General features: G+C 35.6%; 10 protein-coding genes across 14 annotated transcripts; 5 read left to right on the plus strand and 5 right to left on the minus strand.

Moving 5' to 3' along the window:
- The first annotated feature begins 2,918 nt into the window (after positions 1 to 2,918).
- Positions 2,919 to 5,887, plus strand: LOC143181360 (mitochondrial ribosome-associated GTPase 2-like). Its single transcript, XM_076381741.1, has 7 exons — positions 2,919 to 3,051; positions 4,317 to 4,553; positions 4,620 to 4,739; positions 4,810 to 5,148; positions 5,214 to 5,352; positions 5,429 to 5,661; positions 5,729 to 5,887. The coding sequence occupies exons 2-7, from the start codon at positions 4,317 to 4,319 to the stop codon at positions 5,885 to 5,887; spliced, it is 1,227 nt and encodes a 408-aa protein (XP_076237856.1). The 5' UTR covers positions 2,919 to 3,051.
- Positions 3,340 to 4,230, plus strand: LOC143181426 (ferredoxin-fold anticodon-binding domain-containing protein 1 homolog). Its single transcript, XM_076381809.1, has 2 exons — positions 3,340 to 3,343; positions 3,401 to 4,230. The coding sequence occupies exons 1-2, from the start codon at positions 3,340 to 3,342 to the stop codon at positions 4,228 to 4,230; spliced, it is 834 nt and encodes a 277-aa protein (XP_076237924.1).
- Positions 5,879 to 11,879, minus strand: Alars (alanine--tRNA ligase, cytoplasmic). The gene is made up of 14 exons (XM_076381734.1): positions 11,733 to 11,879; positions 11,470 to 11,658; positions 11,255 to 11,400; positions 10,992 to 11,183; positions 10,640 to 10,930; positions 10,459 to 10,568; positions 10,024 to 10,298; positions 9,638 to 9,961; positions 9,321 to 9,579; positions 9,009 to 9,261; positions 7,360 to 7,624; positions 7,013 to 7,297; positions 6,763 to 6,940; positions 5,879 to 6,685 (listed from the first exon to the last, which is right to left on the minus strand). The coding sequence occupies exons 1-14, from the start codon at positions 11,874 to 11,876 to the stop codon at positions 5,964 to 5,966; spliced, it is 3,633 nt and encodes a 1,210-aa protein (XP_076237849.1). The 5' UTR covers positions 11,877 to 11,879; the 3' UTR covers positions 5,879 to 5,963.
- A 460-nt stretch (positions 11,880 to 12,339) lies between these two features.
- Positions 12,340 to 13,448, plus strand: Mrps25 (mitochondrial ribosomal protein S25). Its single transcript, XM_076381739.1, has 4 exons — positions 12,340 to 12,468; positions 12,567 to 12,795; positions 12,860 to 12,962; positions 13,033 to 13,448. The coding sequence occupies exons 2-4, from the start codon at positions 12,655 to 12,657 to the stop codon at positions 13,290 to 13,292; spliced, it is 504 nt and encodes a 167-aa protein (XP_076237854.1). The 5' UTR covers positions 12,340 to 12,468; positions 12,567 to 12,654; the 3' UTR covers positions 13,293 to 13,448.
- A 29-nt stretch (positions 13,449 to 13,477) lies between these two features.
- LOC143181357 (putative RNA-binding protein 18) lies at positions 13,478 to 15,101 on the minus strand. Its single transcript, XM_076381738.1, has 5 exons — positions 14,960 to 15,101; positions 14,726 to 14,826; positions 14,187 to 14,397; positions 14,029 to 14,105; positions 13,478 to 13,963 (listed from the first exon to the last, which is right to left on the minus strand). The coding sequence occupies exons 1-5, from the start codon at positions 14,963 to 14,965 to the stop codon at positions 13,750 to 13,752; spliced, it is 609 nt and encodes a 202-aa protein (XP_076237853.1). The 5' UTR covers positions 14,966 to 15,101; the 3' UTR covers positions 13,478 to 13,749.
- Positions 15,102 to 15,540: 439 nt separating this feature from the next.
- On the plus strand, positions 15,541 to 18,758 carry LOC143181359 (E3 ubiquitin-protein ligase PPP1R11-like). 3 transcript variants are annotated; one of them, XR_013002276.1, is made up of 5 exons: positions 15,541 to 15,681; positions 17,719 to 17,827; positions 17,890 to 18,045; positions 18,141 to 18,259; positions 18,335 to 18,758. XR_013002276.1 is itself a non-coding variant. In XM_076381740.1 (4 exons), the coding sequence occupies exons 1-4, from the start codon at positions 15,592 to 15,594 to the stop codon at positions 18,164 to 18,166; spliced, it is 381 nt and encodes a 126-aa protein (XP_076237855.1). In that variant the 5' UTR covers positions 15,541 to 15,591; the 3' UTR covers positions 18,167 to 18,758. The 3 variants fall into 3 exon arrangements, 1 of the variants encoding a protein (XP_076237855.1); XR_013002275.1 differs by having other exon boundaries at positions 18,141 to 18,263; positions 18,335 to 18,757; XM_076381740.1 differs by having other exon boundaries at positions 18,141 to 18,758.
- On the plus strand, positions 15,728 to 17,640 carry LOC143181355 (succinyl-CoA:glutarate CoA-transferase). The gene is made up of 2 exons (XM_076381735.1): positions 15,728 to 17,217; positions 17,276 to 17,640. The coding sequence occupies exons 1-2, from the start codon at positions 16,147 to 16,149 to the stop codon at positions 17,504 to 17,506; spliced, it is 1,302 nt and encodes a 433-aa protein (XP_076237850.1). The 5' UTR covers positions 15,728 to 16,146; the 3' UTR covers positions 17,507 to 17,640.
- Positions 18,759 to 19,450: 692 nt separating the features above from the next.
- On the minus strand, positions 19,451 to 22,976 carry Fbw5 (F-box and WD repeat domain containing 5). 2 transcript variants are annotated; one of them, XM_076382326.1, is made up of 9 exons: positions 22,478 to 22,976; positions 21,974 to 22,131; positions 21,701 to 21,878; positions 21,276 to 21,468; positions 20,980 to 21,204; positions 20,730 to 20,917; positions 20,347 to 20,665; positions 20,069 to 20,281; positions 19,451 to 19,981 (listed from the first exon to the last, which is right to left on the minus strand). In XM_076382326.1, exons 1-9 carry the CDS (start codon positions 22,761 to 22,763, stop codon positions 19,714 to 19,716), a joined length of 2,028 nt encoding a protein of 675 aa, XP_076238441.1. In that variant the 5' UTR covers positions 22,764 to 22,976; the 3' UTR covers positions 19,451 to 19,713. The 2 variants fall into 2 exon arrangements, with proteins under 2 accessions (XP_076238441.1, XP_076238440.1); XM_076382325.1 differs by having other exon boundaries at positions 20,347 to 20,683.
- A 127-nt stretch (positions 22,977 to 23,103) lies between these two features.
- On the minus strand, positions 23,104 to 24,277 carry LOC143181549 (uncharacterized). Its single transcript, XM_076382006.1, has 3 exons — positions 24,026 to 24,277; positions 23,908 to 23,967; positions 23,104 to 23,835 (listed from the first exon to the last, which is right to left on the minus strand). Exons 1-3 carry the CDS (start codon positions 24,087 to 24,089, stop codon positions 23,249 to 23,251), a joined length of 711 nt encoding a protein of 236 aa, XP_076238121.1. The 5' UTR covers positions 24,090 to 24,277; the 3' UTR covers positions 23,104 to 23,248.
- A 147-nt stretch (positions 24,278 to 24,424) lies between these two features.
- LOC143181550 (E3 ubiquitin-protein ligase RNF4) lies at positions 24,425 to 25,592 on the minus strand. Of its 2 annotated transcripts, none has more exons than XM_076382009.1 (3): positions 25,544 to 25,592; positions 25,138 to 25,385; positions 24,425 to 24,843 (listed from the first exon to the last, which is right to left on the minus strand). In XM_076382009.1, exons 2-3 carry the CDS (start codon positions 25,326 to 25,328, stop codon positions 24,549 to 24,551), a joined length of 486 nt encoding a protein of 161 aa, XP_076238124.1. In that variant the 5' UTR covers positions 25,329 to 25,385; positions 25,544 to 25,592; the 3' UTR covers positions 24,425 to 24,548. The 2 variants fall into 2 exon arrangements, with proteins under 2 accessions (XP_076238124.1, XP_076238123.1); XM_076382008.1 differs by lacking the exon at positions 25,544 to 25,592 and adding an exon at positions 25,457 to 25,527.
- Positions 25,593 to 26,133: the final 541 nt, after the last annotated feature.

Raw genomic sequence — 26,133 nt, forward strand, 5'->3', positions numbered from 1 at the left:
TTAACCTATTCAGGCCCAAAGCTGCGTAGATGCAATATTTCACTCTCTATTTTTTTTTAATGAATTCACATTATTGAATTCTGTTTTTTCAAGCGATTGCTATGAAAGGGGGTCCAAATATCAGCTGAATATTTTTTTATTACTTTTTCTCCTTACTAGATTCGACGAATGGATTACTTTAAAGGGTATCTAATTTTTTGTGAGTCATAGATTGAGTTCCATTTTTCTCTAATGAAAAATTAGAAAAAAATCCAAAATATATATTCTAGACCACAATCAAGGCCTCAATTCGAGTTTTTTCGAGAACCTGAGAGCTTATTTTGCCTTGCAATCACAGATTTAAATTTTCTACTGTGGCATCCAAAATGCTGTCGACATCTACGAGCTGACCCCGGAAGACAACGAAGATGGCATCGCTCGACCACTTTTATTTTCGTCAACGAACGTAGGAACTATCGTCATCGAAACGACACAGTCTCTATTTCACGTTTACCACGTTACATAATTCCCATTTGAATAATAATAAAGCTCGGTTGCACCCACTGAACGAAAGTGATACAAAATATTTCGAGAAAGTTAATTTTACGCATAAGCATAATTAATGTCAAACGCCGTGGTATCCTTATATAAGTTCATCTAATTTCGTCTCTCTAACCTTCGCGAACTTCTTTATAATCGTGTCGAAAGGTATCCGTGTATTTTTACCGATCGAATTCAATTCGAATTTATTCGAGATACTTAGAACCTAGAATCTTGGATGTCCAATTTTGCAGTAATCTAGATCGACTATTACGAGAAAATTCACATAACCTGAAAGTTCTGATTTTAATGAAAGTTTGTGTACCTGTATAGGAAAGGAAATCTCTTTGAGGAGATAAAGAAATCTTAACCCCCAAAGTTTCAGCATTTTTTCATATTTTGAGTGCAAAATACGATTCTGCTTACAGGAATTTTATTTACAGTAATAAAGCACAAAAGATTGAGCATTTTTTACATAAAGAGATTTGCTGGATCTTGCGTCATTGTTAAGTTATTTAATAAATCGTCTGTGAATTTTTACGAATTTAAAGACAATTGAAATACGTAAAAAACAGTGTACATAAATGTATAAAATATCAAAAACAAAGTATATAGTATTTTAAGAATAAAACAGAGTTTTATTTAGATTCTATCTTTTAGAATTTAATTTTTCATCAAAACCCGCAGCCTAATAAAAAATACTGTAACTTCGAGCCTCGATTTCACCTCCTCAGAGTGATATTCCATTAAAAAGAAAAGCTACGAAAATTGCTTTCTAAGAAGTTTCATAAAAAATAAGTGTTTGCTTTAAAAAAGAAATTGTTTATTTAGTCGCGCTGCGAAGTAGTAATAGCCTCGGTAAACAGTAAGTGCTAGCCTACAGAGAATAGTGTCTTAGATTTGAGATAGTTTTGGAACTTACTACTTCGACATTTAGTTAAGTTTCCCTTTTAGCTCGTAGGAAAAGGCACTTTGGCTACGTGCTCGCGATGCACAAATGCACGAGGTAACAATGCGCAACGTAGGACGTGTGTTGCGATGACAAACCGTAAGTTGATATTTTTCGCTTCGGATTGAATACATATCGGTCATTCGCGGACTTGCGTGTTACGATATATCCAAGGCACGAAGAAGACGATAGCACGAGTCGTGGGAAAGGGTACATCTATACATCTGCTATGATTTCGATTTTTTCGGATCGTACAACCGAGACACATGAGGAACCTCAACCCTTAAAACGCAGAACGTATGTTCTCGCGAAAAAGGAGTTCTTTAAAAGAATTTTTTCGCTTGAAAATAATTAAAAACACGTATAGCACAGAGACGTCTTCAAGACTTGTAGTAAAGTCTTAAAAATGTACGAGAAACGTCTTTGAGGCATCTGAAGTCACAAATCAGTGTCTTTGGGACTTCTATAAGACGTCTTTAAAACGTCTACAAGCGTGAGTCTTTAAGACATTCGTGTAGTGTATCTTTAGGACGTATATTTAGGAGATCTTTAAGACGTACACTGTTTTTAAGACGTTTTTAAGATGTTTTTAAGACGTGTCCAAGTTATGTCATAAAACATTCAGGCATAAAATGGACGTAAAATAGGCGTCGCGTGCTGTCTGAGAATAAATCCAAAAAGTGAGAGAATTATCACTCCCTCTCTAAAATAATTTCTTTAAAAAATTGCAATTTAATTCGACAGTTTAATTGGATAACTAATTTCGTGAATAGGTTTAGGATTTTCTAGAATTCTTCTGCGATAAGTTGCTACGCCTCGCGAATATTCAACGAACGTAAAAATGGAATCCTAGAGTGAATTCATGATGCTAAATTTATAACACACTCATCGAACTATCGTAAAAATAGTTTCATTCATCGTTTGTACTATATTATATCGCAATCTTTCATACATAAATTAAGGACAATATTTGCGAAATTTGAGGTTATTTTTTTTAAATTCTTTCCATAACAAACTGCTACACTAGTGTCTCATTTTAACACATAATTTTTTTAAGATTATAAAACAATTGACAATTATGGAAGAAACCTTTTTCTACAGTTTTTTGTGCTGGAAAATAATATTCCATAAATATTTCAAAATAATACTTCGTATTTAATAATTAAACCTTCAAAGGACAAGTAATTAATTCCATTTTTTGAACTTTTTACAAATTTTGCTTTCAAAGCACTTGATGCTCAATTTTTTATGGTTATTACAATAAATAGAAACAATTTTCTTTTATTCGACTTAGCAATTATGCAAAATTTTATTTCCCTGATTAAATGATTTTGCATAAAAGAATCCTATTAAACAATTTTTTATAATCGTATATAAATTCGATTACGCTTTAGAATTCAGAGAAAAGTAGAGGGCATTGTGTATGTTTTAACATGGCCCACAGTGAGTTATTAAACGTTTATGTATACAATTTAGCCACAAGTTTACTGATTTTTTGTCATATTATCGCATCATTGCCAAGAAATCATTAAATAAACATTATAGTAGTTGTAATATGAACTGAAGTAACATACTGTTTAAAGGTTAGTTTCTTTGCTCGCTTTGAAACGAAAAAAATATTTTAATAGCGATAAATAGCGCTTTTTTAAATTAATAGTGGAATTATGAAGCTCTCTGTGTTCGATGAAGACGATTCAGTACTTCTAGTAGGAGAAGGGAATTTTTCATTTTCTGTTGCACTGTTTCAATCGAACTTAAAAATCAATATTATCACCACATGTTATGAGTCGAATGTTAGTGAAGATATTGGAAAGAAAAACATAGAATATTTGTTGAATAATGGTCAGTACAACTAAAAAAATTAAGAGCATATGAGTACTCAAATTTTCTGCATAATTTATCTGATAAAAAATTCTATGCTTTTCTTTTCAGGAGTTCGTGTATTATTTGGCATTGATGCGACACATTTACATGAGCATCCAATGCTAAAGACAGAGTCATTCGATAAAATTGTTTTTAATTTTCCCCATGTTGGTGGTAAAATGAGGATAGAAAAAAATAGGGAGTTGTTGAAACAGTTTTTTATGAGTGCGGCAAAATCATTGAAAAGTAGTGGTAGTGTGTTAGTAACTTTGTGCAATGGCCAAGGTGGCACAGTGTTTGATAATCCACAGAGGCGTTGGGATGATTCTTGGAAAGTTACAGAAATGGCAGCACATGGAAATTTTGTGCTGAATGCAATTGAACCTTTTGTATGGGCTCATTTTCAGAATTATATAGTCACAGGATACCGTAGCTTAGATAAATCATTTCACTGTGCTGGGGCTTTAACTCACATATTTATTCTGTCTGAGTCTCCAACTGCAGAGAACATTGCTCTCAGAAATAAAATAAACATTCCTCAATGGAATGATGATAATTGTTCATGGAAAGATATAACAGAAATAATGAATGTATCAAACAAAAATGCCACAAATTTATATTCTCATACATATGCATTTGATATAACTTTTAGTGTAGATGAGAAATTTAATCTAGCAGAATTTTATACATTATTATACAACTGTGCAGGTCGTATTATAAATGATATTTATTTTGTACGTGTATACAAATGTCCACTGCAAAAAGTAGAAAAAAGAACTTATAGAATAAGTTATAAGTCTGATCACTTGCCTTTGCATAGAAAAAGAATTATTGATATACACCAGAATTTAATAGCACAGATTCTGGAAGATAATTTAAATATCCTTGTTTCAAGATAGTGAATAATGTAATTATTACATAATAAAATATTACACATAAAAAAAATATGTAAATTTATTATGTAATACAGTCAAATTGCTTTCAGATGCATTGCTTTCATCAACTGAGGAGTATAATTTTACAAAATACTAGCTGGAAGCAAAATATTGTATATACTCTCACTATAAACCTACAGAAATGTAGAAGTACAAACAAATCCATAATCAAATCATTATGCACATCCAAGTGGCTTTATAATCAGGAAAATGTTCCTAAAGCTTTACGAAGTATAAAGCCAAAGTCACAGAAAGATACAATTAGAAGTATTCTAGATATTAAGCAAGTATGAAACAGCACTTCCTCATTTTTTCCATAGCTTAGATAAACACTAATTTCTTTATGCATTCAGGTAAGAACTATAGGAGGTAGAGGTGGGGATGGGGAAATATCATTCTTACAATTATGGTCAAATGAATGTGCTGGACCAGACGGTGGAGATGGTGGATGTGGTGGACACGTAATTTTTGAGGTAGCTACTTAAAAAATTAGGTCCAGCACAATTCAGAATTCCTATGATAAAAAATTCATATATATTATAGGTATCGACAAATTTGAAGGATCTTTCCCACATAGAGAGTGTGATTAAAGCTGAAGATGGCGAAAGAGGGCATAACAAAGACTGTTTCGGTAAAAATGCTAAGCATACCATAGTAAACGTTCCTCTGGGTACTATTGTAAGAAACGTAGAAGGAAAAATAGTAGGCGACTTGAATCAAATCGGTATGAAATTCATTGCTGCACGAGGAGGTGCTGGGGGTCATGGAAACGCGTTTTTTAAGTCTGACGTACAACAAACGCCATGCATAAGCGAGTATGGGGCGCAGGGGGAAGATATACAATATGTGTTAGAAATAAAAAGCATGGCGCATATAGGGCTGGCAAGTAGAAACCATATTTCCTATTAATTTCACTTTAACTTGAAATAATTTCAAGAATACTTTAGATAGGCCTTCCGAACGCAGGCAAAAGCACTTTATTGAGAGCCATATCTAGAGCCAGACCAAAAGTAGCGCCGTATCCATTCACAACTTTGAGGCCCCATATTGGAATGGTGTTGTACGATGATCATGAACAGATTGCAGGTGGATAGAGCAGTTAATTAATTGATATATGGATTTTTTACATTCTTTAGAGCGTATATTTTTCTTTATTTTCAAGTGGCTGATTTGCCTGGGCTTATATCTGATTCCCACAAAAACAGAGGGCTTGGTATACAGTTTCTCAAACACGTAGAACGCTGTAAAATTTTACTATTTATTATTGATGCAAGTTCTGAGGAGCCTTGGGAAGACTTTGAAACTTTAAAGCACGAAATCTTGCAATTCAATGTGAAATTAAACAATAGGTCAATTATCATTGCCGCGAATAAGATGGATTTACCAAAAGCAGTGGTGAGACATAACATACTTTTCCCAGAAAGTAAAAAAAACAGTTATATGATTAATTGTACGATTACAGGAAAACTTAAAATTACTTAAAGAAAAAATTAATGTGCCCATAATTCCAATCTCCGCCAAAATGGGCACAAATGTCTCAACTTTATTACAAGAAATGAGAACTTTATATGATAAAGAAAGGGAGGAAGTACTCGAGCACAAGGAGGAGGAGTTCGATTAATTTTAGTATATATTTATGATAAAGATTTGTTAATAAAAACATTTACAAAAGTCGCCTATTCACGAAGTGCAATATTTTAGTGTTTTACAGCTTTTTCGCAAAACTTGAAATCTTTTATCACACTAGATACTTCTGGTTGGTTCAAGACAGTCTGGAACCACCTGTTTAGATTTACGTATGGTTTCCTAGAAGCTGGATCAAAGACATGCTCGTACAAGGGTATTAAGGCAGTGAAGATAGCTATATCCGCGAGGCTAATTTTTTCTCCCACCAAGTAAGTTTTCGCAAGCAGTATGTCATTCAGTTTTTTCAAAGAAGACAGGAGATCTTCTTTAGACGTTTTAATACTAGCTTTCACATTGTTTGGAACATTTTTCGCGAGACATGGAACGACCCATCCGAATACTGCTGGTAGAATATGATTATCTGCATAACTTAGCCACTGTAAGACTTGACTGAATGCAAATAGATCGCTGGAACACCTTAATTTGTCGTTTGCTAAATAAAAAGCGATTGCATTGCTGTCGTACAGTTCCAAACCATTTCCTTCTAGCTTTATATCGCTGGGAATTTTTCCATCTTTTTTGTACTGTGATATGATTAAGTCTTTGCCACTATAATTCGCTGCAATCTGAGCGCGATAACACTTGGCACTTCCCACATTGCAGAGAAGCGTTAATTTTTCTTTGGAAGGCTTCGAACATACTGATTTTTCACTACAAGGTTTCGAACATACAGATTTTTCACTAGAAGGTTTCGAGCAGACAGGTTTTTCACAAATATTAAGCTTCTCGTTTTCTGAAAATACACAAAATACTTTATCAGATTTAGGAATCTCTTTTTTAGTTCTAAAAAGAAATCGTGTATTCCTGTACCTGTAATTCCAAGCTTCAAATTGGCAAAGTTCTTAGCAGTGTGCACTAGTTTGTTTAAGCAAGATATATTGGTACCCGAAGCTTGAGCAGACTCAGCTTTCCCACCTCCTTTTCCCTCCATAAGTGGAGCAACTTCTTGGATCCATTCATTAGCTTTCAGTCCTTTATTTATTGCTGACTTGAATTGTGAAACACACGATAACATTACTCTTTCACGTTTCTAATTAGTTGGTTTTTTATTTAGGCTCACCTTGGACACTGCGCTCAGTGCAAAAATCTTCTTGGCATCGGGATCCACGCTCAAGAGTAGGGCACTTGTTTCTGGAGACACAGCTTTGATCTTCTTGAGAGCAGAATCCAAAGCTTTCGTGTTGCTAAATGCCTGCAGGACCTCGACTAGTACAGGACACCCAACATTCTGTTGGATGATTTGCTGAATAGTTTCTACTACTGTGTTAGCTATGGCAGCCTTGGCAGCTCGTTCCTTATCATCGAGAGCTTTCTTCAGATCTTTTAACATCTTTCGCATTTTGTCCTATGAAGAAAAAGATGGTAATGTTCTTTAAAAATTATTATCGTAGAATATTCATGACATACTTTTTTCCAACTTGGAATGACAGCGTGAGACACATCGTCAGTTAATTCGACTATTCTTTTCACGTGATCTTTCGAATTGGCGCCAGTCTTGTCAGATGCTATGGTTTTCTGAAGTTGCTCTAAGTGAGCTTGCAGCACAGCTGCCTTTTTCTGAGCTTTAGTCGCTTCTGGACCAGTCAGGGCTACTATGCGTCTTATACCTTTAGCAATGGCTTCTTCGCTGGCTATGACGAAGTCCCCTATGTGCTCGGTATAGTGCAAATGACTGAAAAAATTGAATTATTTAGTGTTATCTAAAATATTCTTTACTTAGAGCATTAGTGGCCAAACCATGATATTTGAGATGCTGTAACTTGGCGAAAAAAAATCGCAGCGAGGTAAGCCTGGTCTCATTCTAAAGGGTAAAGCCTCCACTTTAACATCCCTGAGTTGAATTTGTCCGAAAAAAATTGTCCATTCCATGATCCGCCGAGAGAGAGAGGGAACTTTTTCCCCGAAAATTTTCCAACTTCGGATGAGTGCCAGGCACTCGATGAATTTTTTCCGCGATCTTTCTTGGTGGGATATTCAAGCTGGGACCCTCCCCTGTCGAACGAGACCACGGCGAGCGCTCTGCGATTTTTTTTCGCTAAGATATCAAGGTTTAAATGAAAAGTGAGCTTCTAGCCTTGAAATCCCGCAGCGATTCAGAGCCTCAAAAAGTACCCAATCTTCGAGCTGCTGTATCTCCGTCAAAAAAAATCGCAGTGGAGTGAGCCTGGTCTCATTCTAAAGGGCAAAGCCTCTACTTTAACACCTCTGAGTTGAATTTGTCCAAAAAAAATTTTTCACTCCATGACCTACCGAGAGAGGGAGGGTGGTTTTTCCTCGAGTATTTTCGAACTTCAGACGACTGTCAGGAACTTGATAAATTTTTTTGGGGATCTTTTCCGAAGGGAGATTGAAGTTTGAATCCTCCCCTGTCGAACGAGACCACGACGAGCGCTCTGCGATTTTTTTTCGCCAAGATATCGAGGTTTGAATGAAAAGTGAGCTTCCAGTCTTGGAATTACCCAACGATTCAGAGCCTCAAAAAGTAGCTAATCTTCGAGCTGCTGTATCTCCGTCAAAAAAAATCGCAGTGGAGTGAGCCTGGTTTCATTCTAAAGGGCAAAGCCTCCACTTTAACATCCCTGAGTTGAATTTGTCCGAAAAAAATTGTCCATTCCATGACCCGCCGAGAGAGAGAGGGTGCTTTTTCCCCGAAAGTTTTCCAACTTCGGACGATTGCCAAGCACTCGATGAATTTTTTCCGCGATCTTTCTTAGTGGTATATTCAAGTTGGAACCCTCCCCTGTCGAACGAGACCATGGCGAGCACTCTGCGATTTTTTTTCGCCAAGATATCGAGGTTTGAATGAAAAGTGAGCTTCCAGTCTTAGAATTACCCAACGATTCAGAGCCTCAAAAAGTAGCCAATCTTCGAGCTGCTGTAGCTCCGTCAAAAAAAATCGCAGCGAGGTGAGCCTGGTCTCATTCTAAAGGGCAAAGCCTCCACTTTAACATCCCTGAGTTGAATTTTCTTAGAGACACTTTTATAATTGGATGCAGCTCGAAAAGTAAAGGTGTCACGATCTGGCTATTGTTGCTATAGAATTAGAAGTTACTCACGTTCCTCCGCAAAATTCTACACTAGTTTGCAATGCAGCAGGGCTTAAGGGATCTTTCTCTAAATCGTCAACCGGTATACCAATGCTAATAATCCTCACAGGATCAGGATACGTCTCCTCAAACATTGCACGCAGGCCTTGAATAGTCTTGGCCAAGGCCAAATTACTCTCCTTGGCATAAACCTTCTTATTCTCTTTCACCATACTGCTCGTGATTTCTTCTACTTGTTTCACTTGCTCAGTAGTCATTGCTCCTGTAAAAACTCTCAGAGTCACGTCTCGTTTTTTTATACAAACGTGTCTTCAAACAAACCTTTGTTCGTGAAGTCGAATCGAAGACGATCAGGCGCAACCAAAGAGCCTTTTTGATCGACCTCCGTGCCTAAGACTTTGCGCAGAGCATAATTGAGAGCATGAGTAGCGGTGTGATTACTCATTACGAGTCTCCTGCGTGTGGTGTCTATGTTCAAGTAAACTTTGTCGCCTTTTTTTAACACTCCTTGGCCCACAGTACCTATATGTAGCACATAACCACCTCTGACTTGAACATTCTTTATTCTAACCTCTGTTTCCTAGAAAAAGAAACAATCATGAACATTCCTGAGGTACATTTTAAATGCATTTACCTACTTCATCATCAACTTTGACTAAAAATCCTTCGTCATAGATCTGTCCACCTTGCTCCGCATAGAAGTTAGTCTGATCCAACAGAATCCCAACCTCTTCTCCTGATGAAACCTCATCAACGAAGGTCTTAGCACGCCTGAGGGCGATTACAGTACCAGTGCATGGTGCAAACTCATATTCCTCATACAATTTATTATTAACCACTGTATAATTGTATTTTGGAATGTCATTAGTAGGCTTGATTCCCTTATTTTGTAATTCTGTGATTGCATGGACATCCAAGTTAATCTGGTCATCCACACCACCACTCTTACTTTGAGAAATGATCTAGAAATGATTCTAATTATTTGATTGAACTGTTATTAGTATCTCCATATTTTGTATGGTACCTGAGCTTGCTTCCTTGCTTCTTCGTAGCCTGTCATGTCCACTTTCAGTCCCTTTTCCTCTGTCATCAGTTGTGTTAGGTCGACTGGGAAACCATAAGTATCATACAAACGCCATGCAACATCTCCTGGCACGATGCTCGATGATTCTAACTTTGCTATAGTTCTATTTAATAAATTACGACCGCGTGACAAGGTTTTGAGAAATTGCGCTTCCTCTTCGTTAATGATATCAATTATGTATTGGGGATCTTTGGTCACTTCTGGGAATGTATCACCTGGGTATGCAAAAATATAAAATAATGGAGAGTACAAAAACACTGAGAATATACTGAGCACAAAAATTTGACATAGAAAAATTTTGGAAAAAATTGGTCAAAATTTTTCTATGCCATTTTCCTAAGCAGTGTACTGAAAAAGCAAGGTAAAAGTGTTTACCAAGAAGTTCCACGACTACATTCACCAACGTCCCAAAGAATCCAGGTTTTGCGTTCAGTTTCTCGGTTGCATAGCGCACGGCACGTCTCAGAATTCGCCTCAAGACGTACCTAAATTAGGATCAATTAAAATCAGTACTGAGATCACTGTCCTACTAAAATAACGAATGATCTTTGCCTACCCTCTACCAGTATTATCAGGCACACCTCCATCTGAAAGAGCAATGGTCAGAGTTCTCGCGTGATCTGCCAAAACTCTGTATGCCATGTCTATGCCATCCTTATCGTCTAAACCAACCCTTCCCTGATAAGGTGGTGCCCCTGTGCCCTTCTGTATTGCCTCGAATAATGGCACAAATAAGTCTGTGTCATAGTTAGCGCGCTTATTCTGAATCACTGAAACCAATCTTTCCAAACCTAGGCCACAATCTATGTGCTTCTTTGGCAATGGTCTCAAGCTCCCACCAGATTCTCTAAAAAGATAAAATATGAAGTAAATCGAACTTATTTTGCTGGTTATGCTCTTCTATTTACCTGTTAAATTGTATGAACACGAGATTCCAGATTTCTAGGACATCTGGATCATCCTGATTCACTAAATGAGCTGCTTCTCTATTACCAATTCGGTCATAATGCAATTCGCTGCAGGGTCCACATGGACCTGTTTCTCCCATCTCCCAGAAATTGTCTTTCATGCTCCCTGGTAGCACGTGAGAAGGTGGTACTCTAAAAAAAATGAAAGGAAATTGTACTCAGTTGATGGAATTATTAATGAAATGGAAGCAAAGAATGATTACCCTAAGGAAAGCCAGATTTCCTTGCATTCATCATCAGGACTCAATTTACTCTTTTCATCTCCTCCAAAATAGGTGACATACAATCTATCTGCTGGTAGCTTTAACACAACTGTTAAGAATTCCCAGGCCCAGGTGCAAATTTCTTTCTAAAAAAGTCAATTCTAAGTTCACTAAGCTTACAACAAACTGTACACATTACATTCTCAAAATTTTACTTTGAAATAATCTCCGAAGGACCAGTTGCCCATCATCTCAAAGAATGTGTGGTGATAAACATCCTTTCCAACATCATCTAGATCATTATGCTTTCCCCCAGCTCTGATACACTTCTGGCTATTAACAACTCTCACATACTTTGCCATATCACTATTGGGGTCCACTGTTCCCAGAAATATCGGCTTGAACTGAAATATATCAACAAAAAAAATAAAGAACATACATTCAGAATTATCTTAGACATTAATACAAGATATCATACCTGATTCATTCCAGCATTCGTGAACAGTAGTGTTGGATCATCGTGTGGTATTGTAGAACTGGAGTGAACATACTCGTGACCTTTACTTTTAAAAAAGTCAATGTAGGCTTGCCTAATTTCCTTGGCATTCATAGATGAACTCATATTGGTACTCTTTTCTCCAGTATTGAATATCCTTAAACTAAAATAAAGGACTTCGCAATTAGTTCACAACATATGGGACAGAGTAACTGAAAATACTAGAGTAAGTAACATTAACAAAGTACGTCTGTGTTTGTTATGATTGTTAATGATGCAATACTGTTAAGTTCAGAAAAACAGTCACATAACAATGTGTTAGAACTCACGTTTTCTTAGATACAACAGTCTAAATTGGAACAGTCGGTTATACAATACTGGTGATAACGCCTTTTAAAAGAGAAAGGAAAAAAAGATTCAGAGCATGTGCGACCCCAACCGGTAATAAAAGTCGAACACTATAGCATACTTGTTCAGCTGATTCGTGTCTCGCTACCACGAGTAGACGAAGTTAGTATGGCGTGAAACTAGCCATATTCGCTGTAGACTCGTAGCTCTGTTCAAGGAACGAGCTTATAGAGAATCAGTAGTATTTTTCTGGAGAAAAATCACGCGTTGGTTAATGAACTAAAGTGAACCAAAGGCAAACTTGAGAGAAAATAGAAATGAGGGAAATGATGAGGGATCTCTAGAAAAAGAAAAATTGATATTTTATCAGGTCTGATGTTTGCTTAATAGAAATCTCAAAGTGTAAACAAAAAGGTGCACTACTGAAGAATGTTATCCTCGATAAATAAACTTTAATTTATTTTGTAGATATTTGCAGCAAAAAGTTCGTACTTTTTATTGGTAAATACAGTAATTTTTTGTTTCTCTGCATACATTTTATTAAAAAAAAGACAAGATGCCGTTTATGATTGGTGCAGCTCCTATTCGGAGGACATTGAAGTACTTAGAAGCTGGAAAACTGATCTTGAAAGACGGAATTCAAATATTTTCCATTAATTATAACACACATGGATCCAATCATACTGGAACCAGGCAAGTTTTAGGTTACTTAATGTAAATTCATTTGAGAGCTTCAATAAAACTGATTTATCTTTAGGGAGTTTGTATTCTGGAACCTGCCACAAATTCAATATAAAAATCCAAAAGTACAGATTGTTACATTTAAGAATTTAACACCATCACCATTTATAAAATGTTATTATGGTAGGTATAAAAGGGAATCGAAAAAACAATATTCTACTTGCAGCATAATTTTCTTCTTACTTTCACACAGGGGATGGGAAAACAATGCTGATTGATATAGATAATAAACAGAGAGAAGAGATACTGTATCATCTTATAGCAGTAGTTGGTAAAACCAAAGATGTTTTGAAACAAGAAAGTATTGCTATGGAAAAGAAAGATAACCCAGCAAACTTTGGTGTCGGTTGCCCGAGAAGTTGTATATGTGTAGTTCCAGATCAAGTACCGTGTCCTGGGGTAGTGCCTTTACCCTTCCATATGCGTGGCAAAAAGAGACTTGCCAAAGAGTAAATGTAATTTTAAAATAACATTGTACATATAATAAAATATAATTGTTATAATCTTAAGAGCTCTTAATTTTCAAAGGAGATTTTGCTACTCATTAAAACACGTATCTCAAGTATATATTTTGTTTATTATAAAAAGATATTGCAGATTATGAAAATACATGTACATTAATGTACATATTAAGCGTCCTATCATCAATAAATTAAGATACTCGTGTATCTGATGCACACAAGCACTGCTATAGGAATCATTTGATTAGTAGAAAGAGATATAAAAATGAACTAAAATGGTACAGGACTTTAGAGTACAAAAAGTTTAATGAATACACAGAAATGACTTAAATAGAAAATATAAATAATATGTCGATTGTGGTCATGGAACAAATGTTGGTCAGTGAAAATAAACTGCTTATTTTTAATTACAATACTATAAAATTAGAAAAAGAAATGAAAAACTTGAATTATCTTCTAGGTTTATAACGGTTGTATGGCTTGTTGTTGTGATAATGATTTCGATTGTGATAACGAGTTGACGTGGACGGTTTTGGATTCTCTGTTTTCTGGTATAAATGTATTATAGGAGATCCATTTAAAGGTTTATTTAACTCAAACTCCTCTTCAGACTCCTTCATTAGCTTCAGTTTCGCTTCTATGGCTTGAATCGCTGTTTCACGACTGTAGGAAAACATATTCAAGTAAATATTCATCAATCATTCCATTCATGTTCTTAAAATACTTACCTGATCCTTTTATCTTCTTTCTTAGCTCCAGCTAAAGCTGGTATGTCTATCTTCGGTTTTGGTTTATCTATATCAGACTAGAACAAAGTAAGTAGCATTAATATTATGCAGTTATCATTTTCTTTACTCAGTATTAGTAATGTTATTTTAATATTCACCTCTGTTACACTATGGGCCCATCGAACAATAATATTTTTTGCCCCAACTTTCAAGTTATGTAAAGCATCTTTGGCTGCCTCTGCGTCCTGAACAGTTTTGTACGTAACAAATGCATATCCCCTTGGTTGACCAGCTTGTGGCCCAGACCGGTGGAATAGGAGGTCGAACTTTTCAATGGTTCCATGTTTTTGGACGAGTTTTAGGAGTTGGTACCAGTTGACAGATGAAGAGTTAGTTTTTCCAATTTTTTCCACAGATTATCATATTAGAGATGAAATAAGCACCTTTCAAATGGAGTTAGAATCCACTTCAGGATCAAATTTTTTTTGTTTTCTTGTGTACTCAAGCAAGCATAGGTCTCATTTGAAAGATACTCATTTCACTCGCAGTGTTTCCACAATACAGGCTCACTGCTCACAGTTCGCAGCATTTCGCTTCAGTCCCTCAAAATTGTAGACAACAGTACACAAATACATTTGCACTTTCGTACAGCAACGAGCCTATACCGAGGAAATACTGTAGAATCTAACTAGATACTTACTCATTAATTCTTAAATCTAAATTGCCCACCCATAATCTCCTGTCCTCAACTTGATTCGATTTAATAGGTTCTAATGGTAAAGGAACTTTGGTAATTGGCTGCAAGAGAAGAACAAGACCAGTGAGTCCAAGATCAGTAAATAAATAAACCGAGAGCGTGACAGTGGCCGTCAAAATATCCACTGCGATTGTATAACCTTCGAGCGAGCAAGAGAAAAAGAAAAACACTGACCTCCATGCCAGAGGAATCTAAAACAGCATTAAATTAACAGGAAGCCTCCGTCGGCGAGATCAACGTCAGTGCTCCAGCGCAGGATTAGACATTCGATCCCGAAAAATCATCAGAAACCTCGGAAATACAGCAGACCACTACAGTCATCGCACGGCAGTTTAGCTGATCGTTCATCTCGACGGATGATCACAGCCGACCTACACAACCAAAAATCAAAATACTAACAGACACATCAAGAATATCAAGATCAAAAAAACACATCTAAACTCTTCGATAGAATAGAAGAACGATCTTATCTTCGTTTATGCGTTCTATAGTACCAAACTCTGTATAGCTTCGAAATAATTTAAGTCCAAGAAAGCAATCCCAGACATTTTAAACGTAAGTAAAACGTGTATCGTGTTACATACGATATTTCAAAGGCATTGAAGCTTTTTTCTTAGAAAAAAAAATCCAAAAATGTGATTTTACTGAAGCTGCAGAACATTACATTTAAATCAACCGTTTTGCAGTAATTCTAAACATGGCGTCGTTTTTATCAGATTACGAATGATGACAGGATGAAGTAATCGCGGGATTGGATCATAGAGGAGGTGCTTGACGCGATTTCGTGGAACTAAAGGGATTTTCGAATGGAGAGATCAATGATGTCTGAGCAGGCGGCTACACAGACGCAAACGGAAACTGTTTTGGAAACGGATGTCACAGATTCTGGGTCCCAGGTATGCTTTGTTTTATTACTACCACGTCATTCTGATAAAGCTCTAAGGTCAGGCATATGCTTCTCAAAGTTGTCTGAGGGATCAGGCAAGGGTTCTCTGCTGTTTGTTTGAGAAGTGTCGCATGAGGCCTGTGGAACTTATGATTAAATTAGCAGTCTTTTGGGATTGAAGACAATTCTGTGCATTCCTGTGTTGTGATCCAATAAGCAAAAATAAAAGATTTTATTTTGTGCTGGGTGATTTATATAATGCACAGTGGCTGTAAACAGAAGATACGCAGAACCATCCCTATTTCTAAGGAATAGAAAACCAAGCGGTAACAAAAGACATATTCCAGCTGGGGATGAAAAATGACCTGGCTCAAGACAACTTGAGAAAGTACAGGGCATTGGCTGAGAAATGCTTCTCTAACACAAAGAAATAAGCTTCTAATACATTATAAATTGTTTATTAAATACACTTAAAATGTACAGTAGCATGTTCAGCTTTCTACCAAAGTGTGCAAAGAAAGCTAGACTTCTTTTGAGCATATCTTCCACTAAAAGTCAGAGAAATGTTTCTACATGCCTTGAGGATAAGTCGCCTCTGTCCGGCATTCGAGTTTTGGATTTAACTAGAATTGTGGCTGGGCCCTACTGTACAATGATCCTTGGTGATCTTGGTGCAGAGATCCTAAAGATTGAGAAACCAAAAACTGGAGATGAAGCAAGAAAATGGGGTCCTCCATTCATCAAAGGAACACAAGAATCAACGTACTTTCTCAGTGTCAATAGAAATAAAAAGAGTGTATGTATTGACCTGAAAAAGGGTAAAGATATTATCTATGAACTGGCAGAAAAGTCAGACATCTTGGTGGAGAATTATGTGCCCGGGAAATTGAAGGAGTTGGGCTTGGGGTATGAGGATATTTCTGGAATTGCACCGCAGCTAATTTATTGTTCCTTGACTGGTTATGGGTACGAGGGGCCTTATGCAGACAGGCCAGGATACGACGTGATTGCTGCTTCTGTTGGTGGTTTGATGCATATAACAGGGCCAAAGGATGGGCCACCATGTAAAGTTGGAGTGGCAGTGACTGATTTGGCAACAGGTTTGTACGCTCATGGTGCAATAATAGCAGCATTGTACCAGAGAGAGAGAACCAATAGGGGACAGTGGATTCAGTGCAATTTATTGGCAACACAAGTTGCCAGTTTGATTAATATCGGTTCAAACTATTTAAATGCTAATAAGGAGGCCACAAGGTGGGGCTCTGAGCATGAAAGCATTGTTCCTTATGAAGCTTTCCCCACAAAAGATGGGTATATGACTGTTGGAACAGGAAGTGATGCACAGTTTTCGGAATTACTTCAGAGGATGCAATTAACAGAATTAGCTGAGTCTGATAAGTTCAAAAATAATGCTGCTAGAGTTCAGAACAGGGATGAATTACTAGGGATACTCAGAAAAGAATTTAAAAAGAAAGATAACAGAGAATGGGCAGGCATATTTGATGGCTCCTCCTTTCCCTATGGGCCAATAAATACTATAGGACAGGTACAAAATAAATGTGGTCCAGTAATTGAAATAATTCTTATATAAAACAATTTTATAGGTCTTCGATGATCCCCATGTGAAGCACATGAAAATGATACAAGAAATAGAGCATTCTACAGGAGAAAAAGTTAAAGTCATTGGCCCTCCTGTGACTTACACTTATGCTACAAATAAAGTTAGATTAGCGCCTCCTATGTTGGGTCAACACACGAACGAAATATTGAGAAATGTTTTAAATTATTCTGATGACAAAATACAGCATTTAAAGAAAAATAAAATTGTACAGTAGAAACAATTTTTGAGAAGCATAGAGGAGTTTTAGAATTGTAATCTGATTTTTATCTGTAAGCTGGTATATTTTTTAAAAACACAAATTTTATATCACATTGTATGCAATTTAAAGAGGAATAAACACCTTTTAAATTAAACAATTCATTAGAATTACACCTGTGTCAATTTTTACTTAAAAAAACTACAGTTATTAGTTGTTTGTTTTTTCAGGAAGTACCAACTGTGAGGCTGCGTCTCAGGAAGCCAAAATCCAGTAAGAAAGTTCAATGGACTCAAGGCACAGTAGATAATGAACACATGAATAAGAAGAAATCCAAATGTAGGTTTTTTAATTGAATACTGTCTAGTGTACTTTATCATTCAAATGATATGATATTTCAGGTTGCTGTATTTATGAAAAACCAAGGACTTTTGGCGAGAGCAGTTCAGAAGACAGTGATGACGAATGTGAACATTGTCATGGGCACAAAGATGCCCATAAAAAGGTTCTGCAACATAATGTAGAGCAATCTAAAGAACTAATTTCGTCTAATCCTGGTAATTACATTTCATAGAACAGCACTCTTCCCTGGAACTGTGTAACTTAAATAATATACAAAAATATTTTGAAATATTTGCATACTTTTTCGCAGAATCGATAGTAAACGCATCTACATAAATGCACGCCGCTGCTGGTATAATTTTTCCAAAATGAGAGAACGTTATTCATGTGTTTCTTGTGTCAATGTTATTTAAAAAAAAGAAGCGGAGAGTAGGTATGCCATTCGAATTTATGCTACTTTTGCATCGAACGAAATGTGTGAATATATTAAGTTTCATTTTGCAGGAAATTTGAGACATCAATGGAAATATTACAACTTTTAATGCAACTATTATTAATGTTCATGTAAATGATATTAACGTCCTTGAACTTGCTACAAATCGAATTTGTAGTGTTTATATTACGATTAAAAAAATATGGGTAGGGCATATCATTATATAAACAAAAAAAAAGAGAGAAACAAAATATAGATATTTGCTATTTATAAAGTCAATTCTTGTTATACTATCGAATGTTTTTATAGTTTATTGGTCGAGTATTTCAGTGATTGATAGAAGTATAATACATATTTAATAGTTCCTATGAAATATAGCGTGCATATTATCTTAGCAATACTTTTGAAAGTATTCAAATGATATAAAACAAGTTGCATTATTAGAGATACTTAAATTATTTATTAATGATTCAAATATCTCAGAAAAAAAGCATATATAATATTCTTACAATCCTTAATAACATGTATTTCTTTCATTCATATAATATTGTTTTTTTATGCACATATTTTTTTAGGTACATTATGTTAAATATTTATTACAGGAAATTGTGCTTTTTATTTATTTCTCATTTTACTACAATAATCGTCTACGATTGGCATTCAAACATTCGTTTAATATTAATTTAAAGTAATCTATCTTATTTTAAATATATCTGACTATGATTAGGACAATTACGTATATAGTTTTAATGATACACTATATATATTTCGGTTTCTCTTTGTTTAAAAAAGGATACTTAAAGTGGTAGTGGCAAAGTTTGAAACATATTTTTATTTTATACTTTGTTAACAAACTACTTTGAAAGTAATGATACAATATACTAGTGTATCATCGATTCTTACTTTAAAGCATTATTCCAAGGAAAAATATTGTCAATTGAAATTTGTTACAAAAGTGTTATAAAGATTCTCACTTTATGCCTTACGAATGTTTAAAAATATACAATACATCGTTGCATAATATAATCGTTAAGTACAGACGAGCTGGCAGCAGCAAAATTCAATGAAACGAAACTCAGCCTCGCGGAAGTCGAATAATTTTTGAGCCGCTTACTAAATTCTTTTAAAAAAGCGATAAGTGATCTAGCTCTAATAAAGGATGTTATATAAAAAAATAAATCTCTTCATGAATGATTAAAAATTTAATTTTGTCCACTATAACGTAAGCTGTGCGCCGTTTTTATCAAACATTCAACTCGTTAAAATAGTTATTATATAAACATTTATAGAGTAGAATTTCTCACGCGTCTTTCACTCTAAAATCCATCGAAAACAGAATTCATATAGTTTTATACAGGTACTAATATATTACAAATTTAAGTACAAGACATAGATACAGTAACTTAAAATATTCGAAGCATCTTTAAATCGGGAATTTAATAGTTTTTAGTCAATCGATGTTACAACTGCTTTTACGGAACTTGCGCCTATTTCGGACTTCCATACCTCTACGAAAAGAGTCTTCGTTCAATCCCAGCGCGCGTACCATAGCTCGACTACGCCAAACTTTAACAGTGTAGTCATCGCTGGTTGTCACTAGCATTTCAGGGTCACGTGAATTAAAGGCAACAGAATTGACAACATCAGAATGAGGGAGCTTCGCTAGGCATGCTCCATAGTATCTATCCCAGAGATATCCATGTTTATCTTCAGCGCCGCTGATAACATTCAATTTTCAATTATTTTTCATTTTCAGGGTAATAAATAGACTGCAGAGTTAATCTCATGAAGAAATGTAAAGTTACCTTGCCACGTATTCGTTGCACACATCCAGGAAGATGAAGAAGCATTCATTATTCGGTGTGTAAGCCTTGTGAGCTCTTAGCATAGTGCCAACTTGCTTTAGGGTCACCAGGTCAATCACGTGTATGTCAATTTCTTGGGCTATGGGAGGAGGCTGTAGTGGACTCGTGATGACGTAGCCCCTTGGCCATGGCCTTGTATTTACATACAGATACCTGGACATAGGATAAAAAAGAATGTAAATATTTGACATCTATAAAAGACTAATTAGAAGACTCACCTGTGATCTGGAGAGAGTCCCATGCCTATGATATGCCCATGCAAGTCTATAACATGGTCCACTTTATCAAAATTAACATCCACAGCTTCGTAGTCCCTCCCGTTGATGTTAGGATTCGGCATTTCTCGCTCCATTTCTCGCTCCATTTCTCTTTGCGTGTATCTTTCGAATAATGAAGGCTCTGCGACTAATCTCGTTGGGAACTTGACGTTTTTTATCCTTTTGAAGCCCACTTGATGTGGAGTGTAAGTCTTTGAGCCAGTTGTGAAAATGAGGTACTTCTCGCAGCAATTTGCTAGCTCGTCTGTGTCATCCTCTTCTACAAAATTTTGAGTATCTAGAAAGTCTTTTAGAAAATATGACGTATAATATTTTATTATTACCTTCAGATTCGTGCTCCTCCTCCACTTGGCGACCTTCCTCTTCATTTTCATTTTCCTGAGTCTTTTTCTCCATCTCCACCTGTCTGTATTCCTGATTGTATTGTATAGGATTAGCATATTCGAAATCATCTCCAAGCTTCTTCCAGTTCATAAATATACCTTCCAGTGTGTTGTACCTGTTTGCATACCTTAAATTTATGTGAATTAGTATGCAAATTAAATAGAAATACACTGTGCAAAATTAGCTTACTGTCTAGCTGCAGCCTGAGGAAGGAGAACTGGCTCTTCTTGCTGCTGAATAGCTTCATTAGAGGATGTAGACGAGATATCTTTATGACTCGGTGGATTTCCCTTTTCCTCCTTGTCTGTAGAGGTTGAGGGCTCGTTCTGCTGTTCTTCTGACTCAGTTTGTTCAGGTGTCAAGCAGTTGGCTACCATGAGCGTTCGAATTGATGAGGCATTGCCATTGTAGAACCTGAATGAGTGTAATATTTATGAATGAAAGATTTCAATGGGAGTGTAGAAATGATTTGGAGCGCACAGTACCTAAAAAGTTGTGTCATAATAGGTACATGTTCACTGGATGTTTCTTGGTTCGCTTTATTCAGCCAGAGGAGACTTGTAGTAACCAGATATTGCAACCAGCATAAGTTTCCACTTAAAAGATAATGCTCACTGTACCATGTCCCAAATATGTCATAGGGTTTATTTGCCACTCTGCACTGAAGGTCAAAGCCAGCTGCAACATGCAAGGTCAAGTAACTATGTATGCTTTAATTACTGTCAGAGCTGCATTTATATTTTTGGAGGCCTTGGATGCAACACTGTTACGAGATCTCAAAAAAGGTCAAATTGTTTTTTAAGTCAACACTAGGCTAATTTTTAAAGTTTTGAAATGTAGCTCCAATTTCTGAATGCAGCTCTACTTATTGTTAGCATAATTAATTGTAAAATATGTAGCATTTCATTACGTGCTAGTCTAAACACCGCTATTTCTCCAGTAGTGCTAAGAGGAGTCCCAAAATGTACCCCAGAAACAAGTAACAAGGTATCAGAGGAATTAAACTGTGAATATTGCGTGTACTTCCAATTGAACGTCTTCATGTCACGAACATATTTGATACTGACAGGATATTGGCTCTCCCAGACCTACAAAAATTCATGTCTGATTTTATATTTCTAAATACGATTATGCACCATGCAGAAATCATATAATCAGAAGAAAATAAATGAGAGTAACCCACAAAAATGTATGCATCTTTTGAACAGGTCGCGAACATTTTGCCATTGTGTGAAAAGCTAACATGTAATACTTGATGAGAATGTGCTTTAAGTACTTCTGTCTCTACTAGAGGTATATGATACGTTAAACGCTTAAACTCTTCAAGCCAGGAAGTTTTCCCTATAAAACATAACAACTTTTAGATGAACAATATCATATATAAACAACAACAAGTGCATAAATAGAAATATTCATCATTCATGCAAGAGTATTATACACAGACCATGCGATTGCTTTCTTCCATACAAAAAAAGAGTAAACGTAGAACCTGCAGTTTAACTTCGACCACAGAATAATACTCTGCGCAATACCAAAAAAGGCAAACACACAAAAGAATACTCGCAGACCACAGTCTCACACAGAAAAAGAAACACGCCCACTGTTTCTCCAAACAGTGTACCACAGGAATCCTCTTAAAACTTAGTGACTGACAGAAAGCTCTTCTAAAAGTAGGAACGAAGTTAACCTGGCATAATGCCGACATCAGGATCTATTTTGTACGTCTGATAGAACAAATCTTTCCAAAGGAATTCGTCTCGTGACACTCTGTGCCATGATCTGCACACTTCCCCAGCGATTGTCAATTCCTTTGGAGACAAGTATTGAAAGATATTCAAAAGGATTGAGTCGGGGATGTAGCGCCAGTCCGAGTTCCCCTCGAACGTCTCCGATAAACAGTCGCTCCTGTCCTCCGAGGAGAGATCCTCGTCGCTGTTTTCTTCGATTACTCTGGCATTGTCGACGATATCCATATCGCGGGTTTATTTGGTCGAACAGCTGATCGGCTATCAGCGATACCTGCTACCGATGCAAGCACATACGTCTGACGATGGACTGACCGAGATTCAAAACACTTGCATTTAGATACAGTACACTGTCTCGCTGTAGGCTCACGACTCGCCAGCGACAGCGAGCTTATAGCGAATGAGAGGATTTTTTTGAGCAGATTCACGAGTTAGCGGCGAGGATTTGAATCTGAGGCGCAGAAAAGAAGGAAATTGAGTGGGAGTAGATATGGTATAGCTATAGATAGGTAGATATTAATGTGATGAGGAGAGATAGATTGGGATCTTATGAAAAATAGAGTCTGAGTAAAAACTTGTTTCATTTTTCAAGTAGAAAATGAATAACTTTATTTTCCTATAATTTATATCAGCTTCTTTGTTAATAATAGTTTAATATAATGGATATAAATTCTTAATTCTATGAAAATACACATTTCAAAGCACTGAACAAGTTACTGATTATCTAAATTGCTTTGTTTTGGTGAAGATTTTGCATGGGTTCCGTGAGGATTTTCAGAGAATATGGAATGAGCAATTTTGTCTTCTGCTTCATCTTTAGAATCTAAAATACTGCTAGTCTCCTCTCCATCATTCTCTGAATTCGAGTTAACAGAGCCCAGGCTGCTCTCTTTAATCAGTAAACTGTTGGAAGTGTTTTTTAGATCACTGTTTCCTGCTGAGATCATTATTCTCATAGTTTTAGATTCAGAGAAATTATTGTACTCATTCTTTTTCTCATAGTTCGATGAAAGTTCATCATTGTAGCCAGTATTGTCTTCTATGCTAGTGTTATGCAACTGTTTGTAACAAATTTTCTGCACATTTGTACTATGTTTCTCTTCCACCTGGTGATTTATGTTATTTTTAAGACTACTATTTGTCAAAAAAATCGCAGGTACTTGATATTCTTCACCAATTTCGTTTTCATATCGAGACTCGCTTTTGGATCGCACATGAGAGTGATTTTTGTGAAAATTTGAATTCCAGAGATTATCATCTTGAGAATATTTCTTCTTTTCTTCTTCGTGAGTTTTAACTTCTGTGAAAAATTCTGAATATTAATAATTTGCATGATTTTTCCTTTTTTTTGTGGAGTATTCGAGAAACTTACTGGAAGTTTGAGCTTTCACAGTCGATTTATTTGATATTATCTTTCCAACTAGTAAACTAGCTGTAAATACATACAGTATTATTATTTATTATTAATTGGAAATATTGAAAATATTTACCTGCCACTCCAATTGCTGTGCCTCCAAGAAAGTATGTCATATTGTTCTCTTTTTTCTTGAACATTTCTTAATCTTAATTATACAGAAAAAAATGCACGCAAAATAACTTAAATAATAAAATTATATCAAGGGATAGACCTTGCCTCTTTAGACTCAGAAAGAACATTACAGGACTTTATATGTTGCCATGTGATATGGACACTTCAAGGTGACAATAGAAATGTAAATATTGAAATTTCTTTATGACAACATAAACCGAATTCTCTACACTTAAATTATCAACCTTACAGAATTATTGAATCTCTTATAAAATCAAAACTATTCTATGAATTTTTAATTACTCTAAAAAATGCATAAAATTAATATAGTTTAAAATTAATTTTACAATATTATTTTCAATGGACACAGACAATTTAAATTAACACTTTTACTTTCTCTTTTTTGAATTATCTTGATAATATCAGTGTATAAAAATAGAGATGAAATCCTAACTAAATAAATATAAGAAAAAAATATACATAAATCAAAAGTACAAGCGGGTACAATTTTGAATCTTAACAGCCTTTTTACATGTTGGGCATTTTTTTGATGCACGTAAAGCTAATTCTAAACATTGTGTACAAAATATGTGCCCACAACGTGTTGACATCGGTTTCATTTTAGAAGATAATTTTTCAAAACATATGGGACAAGTTAACACAAATACATTTCCTTCTGTGGGATCATTAATGCAATAGGCATCTGCGTTTGCAGGTGAATCCAAGTCTATTATCTCTGTAGATTCTTTACTTCTGCATTCATTGTCCACAGGTATTTCTCTGGAATCAAATTCTTTCAGTAAATATTATACAAATTCCTGTGTGTTGAGCTGTGTCTATTTAAGCAATGACAAGGACTTTTGTTGCCACTTGTTGTGGAATGTTTCTCCAGGTTTCTCTATCTTTCTGTCATCAGCAACAAATGTCTCGAAACTCAAATGTTCTTTGGATTCTGTTGCTTCAGTGTGGACAATGTGAACGTCCAACAACAAGAGACGACAAGATGTTCTTGGTTGCTTTGGCATAGACCTAGCTTCACACAAATTGGATATTGCTTAGAAAAATGATACCTACACGACGGAATCATGAAGCTGTGCTGACTGTTTAGTCGGACGTTTTCGTGATTTTGTTGTTGTAGGACCATTATTAGGAATATTCTCAATATTTCTGCTTCTATTTCTAGTTCTTCTAGAACCAGAAACCTCTGTTCGAACCTTCTCCGTCGAGTCTATCGTTAAGTCAATAAAATCAATTGGTTCTGACATATTTCACCTGGACTATCTTTATGGCCTCACTGAAATGTACTAATCCAATCGAAATTGCTGGAAAGGTTAGAAGTTGATTAATATACTGTCATATTTTTTATTACTGTTCGCAATCAATTTTTTCTAACAATACTCATATTTAGACGTGGAAGCAGTATCTGTTAATGATTCTGCTGAGAATTGTTACATTCAATTTTAATTCGTTTATTACTAACCGTCTTATTAGCATAGACGACAATAAATCCAGTAAAGCGATAATTCAATATGATTTTTTAGACGGAATCTAAGTTACCGATAGTCTGAAATGAGGTTAGGATGCTATCTAGCGATAGGAATTTAATTCATTTATTTTTGAGAATATTTGGAAACAGAGTTTTGTAAATAATTCTAGAACAATTAATTCTCATTCTCAGTGTTCTGTATTTAAATTTATTGATAAAGTTTCATGGTAAAGTAGCTTAGAATTATTTATAAAAAATTCCATTCGAATGCTAGTCTATGAAAAGATTGTTAGTTTATGGTTTTAAGAGCGCCCCCAGTAGGCGAATTTTCGCAATATTTAAAAGCGGTGTTAGGATAATTCGACGAAGAAAATGGAATTTAATATTCTAAATTACAGGTAAATTATTTCTTTATTACGTAGTTCTAAAACTCTAGCCCAAACTATAGTCACTAGTTTACCCCCTCTCGTCACCCAGTAAACATGCCTTGAGTCCTTCAAACTAAAACGAGAGGGCAAGAGTCGTCAGTCTTATCGTGGCAGTCGTAGAGGTCAGACGCTTTCGAATTTTCGTGAGTACTGTTT

Source organism: Calliopsis andreniformis, chromosome 7, assembly GCF_051401765.1.
Source record: "Calliopsis andreniformis isolate RMS-2024a chromosome 7, iyCalAndr_principal, whole genome shotgun sequence".
Taxonomy (NCBI): domain Eukaryota; kingdom Metazoa; phylum Arthropoda; class Insecta; order Hymenoptera; family Andrenidae; genus Calliopsis; species Calliopsis andreniformis.

Excerpts from the sequence above, each read along its gene's own strand:
- LOC143181360 (XM_076381741.1), top strand. The coding sequence starts at position 4,317 with ATGCATTGCTTTCATCAACTGAGGAGTATAATTTTACAAAATACTAGC. Across the intron at positions 5,149-5,213 it reads GCATGGCGCATATAGGGCTG|ATAGGCCTTCCGAACGCAGG; the intron begins GCAAGTAGAAAC and ends AGAATACTTTAG. Across the intron at positions 5,662-5,728 it reads TGGATTTACCAAAAGCAGTG|GAAAACTTAAAATTACTTAA; the intron begins GTGAGACATAAC and ends GTACGATTACAG.
- Alars (XM_076381734.1), bottom strand. The coding sequence starts at position 11,876 with ATGAGTTCATCTATGAATGCCAAGGAAATTAGGCAAGCCTACATTGAC. Across the intron at positions 10,569-10,639 it reads CCTGATAATACTGGTAGAGG|GTACGTCTTGAGGCGAATTC; the intron begins GTAGGCAAAGAT and ends ATCCTAATTTAG. Across the intron at positions 9,962-10,023 it reads AAGCAAGGAAGCAAGCTCAG|ATCATTTCTCAAAGTAAGAG; the intron begins GTACCATACAAA and ends AATCATTTCTAG.
- Mrps25 (XM_076381739.1), top strand. The coding sequence starts at position 12,655 with ATGCCGTTTATGATTGGTGCAGCTCCTATTCGGAGGACATTGAAGTAC. Across the intron at positions 12,796-12,859 it reads ATCATACTGGAACCAGGCAA|TTTGTATTCTGGAACCTGCC; the intron begins GTTTTAGGTTAC and ends ATCTTTAGGGAG. Across the intron at positions 12,963-13,032 it reads ATTTATAAAATGTTATTATG|GGGATGGGAAAACAATGCTG; the intron begins GTAGGTATAAAA and ends ACTTTCACACAG.
- LOC143181357 (XM_076381738.1), bottom strand. Across the intron at positions 14,398-14,725 it reads GATTTAAGAATTAATGAGTA|CCAACTCCTAAAACTCGTCC; the intron begins AGTATCTAGTTA and ends TGTCAACTGGTA. Across the intron at positions 14,106-14,186 it reads GGGCCCATAGTGTAACAGAG|TCTGATATAGATAAACCAAA; the intron begins GTGAATATTAAA and ends ACTTTGTTCTAG.
- LOC143181359 (XM_076381740.1), top strand. The coding sequence starts at position 15,592 with ATGGAGAGATCAATGATGTCTGAGCAGGCGGCTACACAGACGCAAACG. Across the intron at positions 17,828-17,889 it reads GAATAAGAAGAAATCCAAAT|GTTGCTGTATTTATGAAAAA; the intron begins GTAGGTTTTTTA and ends ATGATATTTCAG. Across the intron at positions 18,046-18,140 it reads ACTAATTTCGTCTAATCCTG|AATCGATAGTAAACGCATCT; the intron begins GTAATTACATTT and ends ACTTTTTCGCAG.
- LOC143181355 (XM_076381735.1), top strand. The coding sequence starts at position 16,147 with ATGTACAGTAGCATGTTCAGCTTTCTACCAAAGTGTGCAAAGAAAGCT. Across the intron at positions 17,218-17,275 it reads CAATAAATACTATAGGACAG|GTCTTCGATGATCCCCATGT; the intron begins GTACAAAATAAA and ends ACAATTTTATAG.
- Fbw5 (XM_076382325.1), bottom strand. The coding sequence starts at position 22,763 with ATGGATATCGTCGACAATGCCAGAGTAATCGAAGAAAACAGCGACGAG. Across the intron at positions 22,132-22,477 it reads TGATGTCGGCATTATGCCAG|GGAAAACTTCCTGGCTTGAA; the intron begins GTTAACTTCGTT and ends TATGTTTTATAG. Across the intron at positions 20,282-20,346 it reads GGACTCTCTCCAGATCACAG|GTATCTGTATGTAAATACAA; the intron begins GTGAGTCTTCTA and ends TCCTATGTCCAG.
- LOC143181549 (XM_076382006.1), bottom strand. The coding sequence starts at position 24,089 with ATGTTCAAGAAAAAAGAGAACAATATGACATACTTTCTTGGAGGCACA. Across the intron at positions 23,968-24,025 it reads CACAGCAATTGGAGTGGCAG|CTAGTTTACTAGTTGGAAAG; the intron begins GTAAATATTTTC and ends ATGTATTTACAG. Across the intron at positions 23,836-23,907 it reads TGTGAAAGCTCAAACTTCCA|AAGTTAAAACTCACGAAGAA; the intron begins GTAAGTTTCTCG and ends AATTTTTCACAG.
- LOC143181550 (XM_076382009.1), bottom strand. The coding sequence starts at position 25,328 with ATGTCAGAACCAATTGATTTTATTGACTTAACGATAGACTCGACGGAG. Across the intron at positions 24,844-25,137 it reads CAGCTTCATGATTCCGTCGT|AGAAATACCTGTGGACAATG; the intron begins GTAGGTATCATT and ends ATTTGATTCCAG.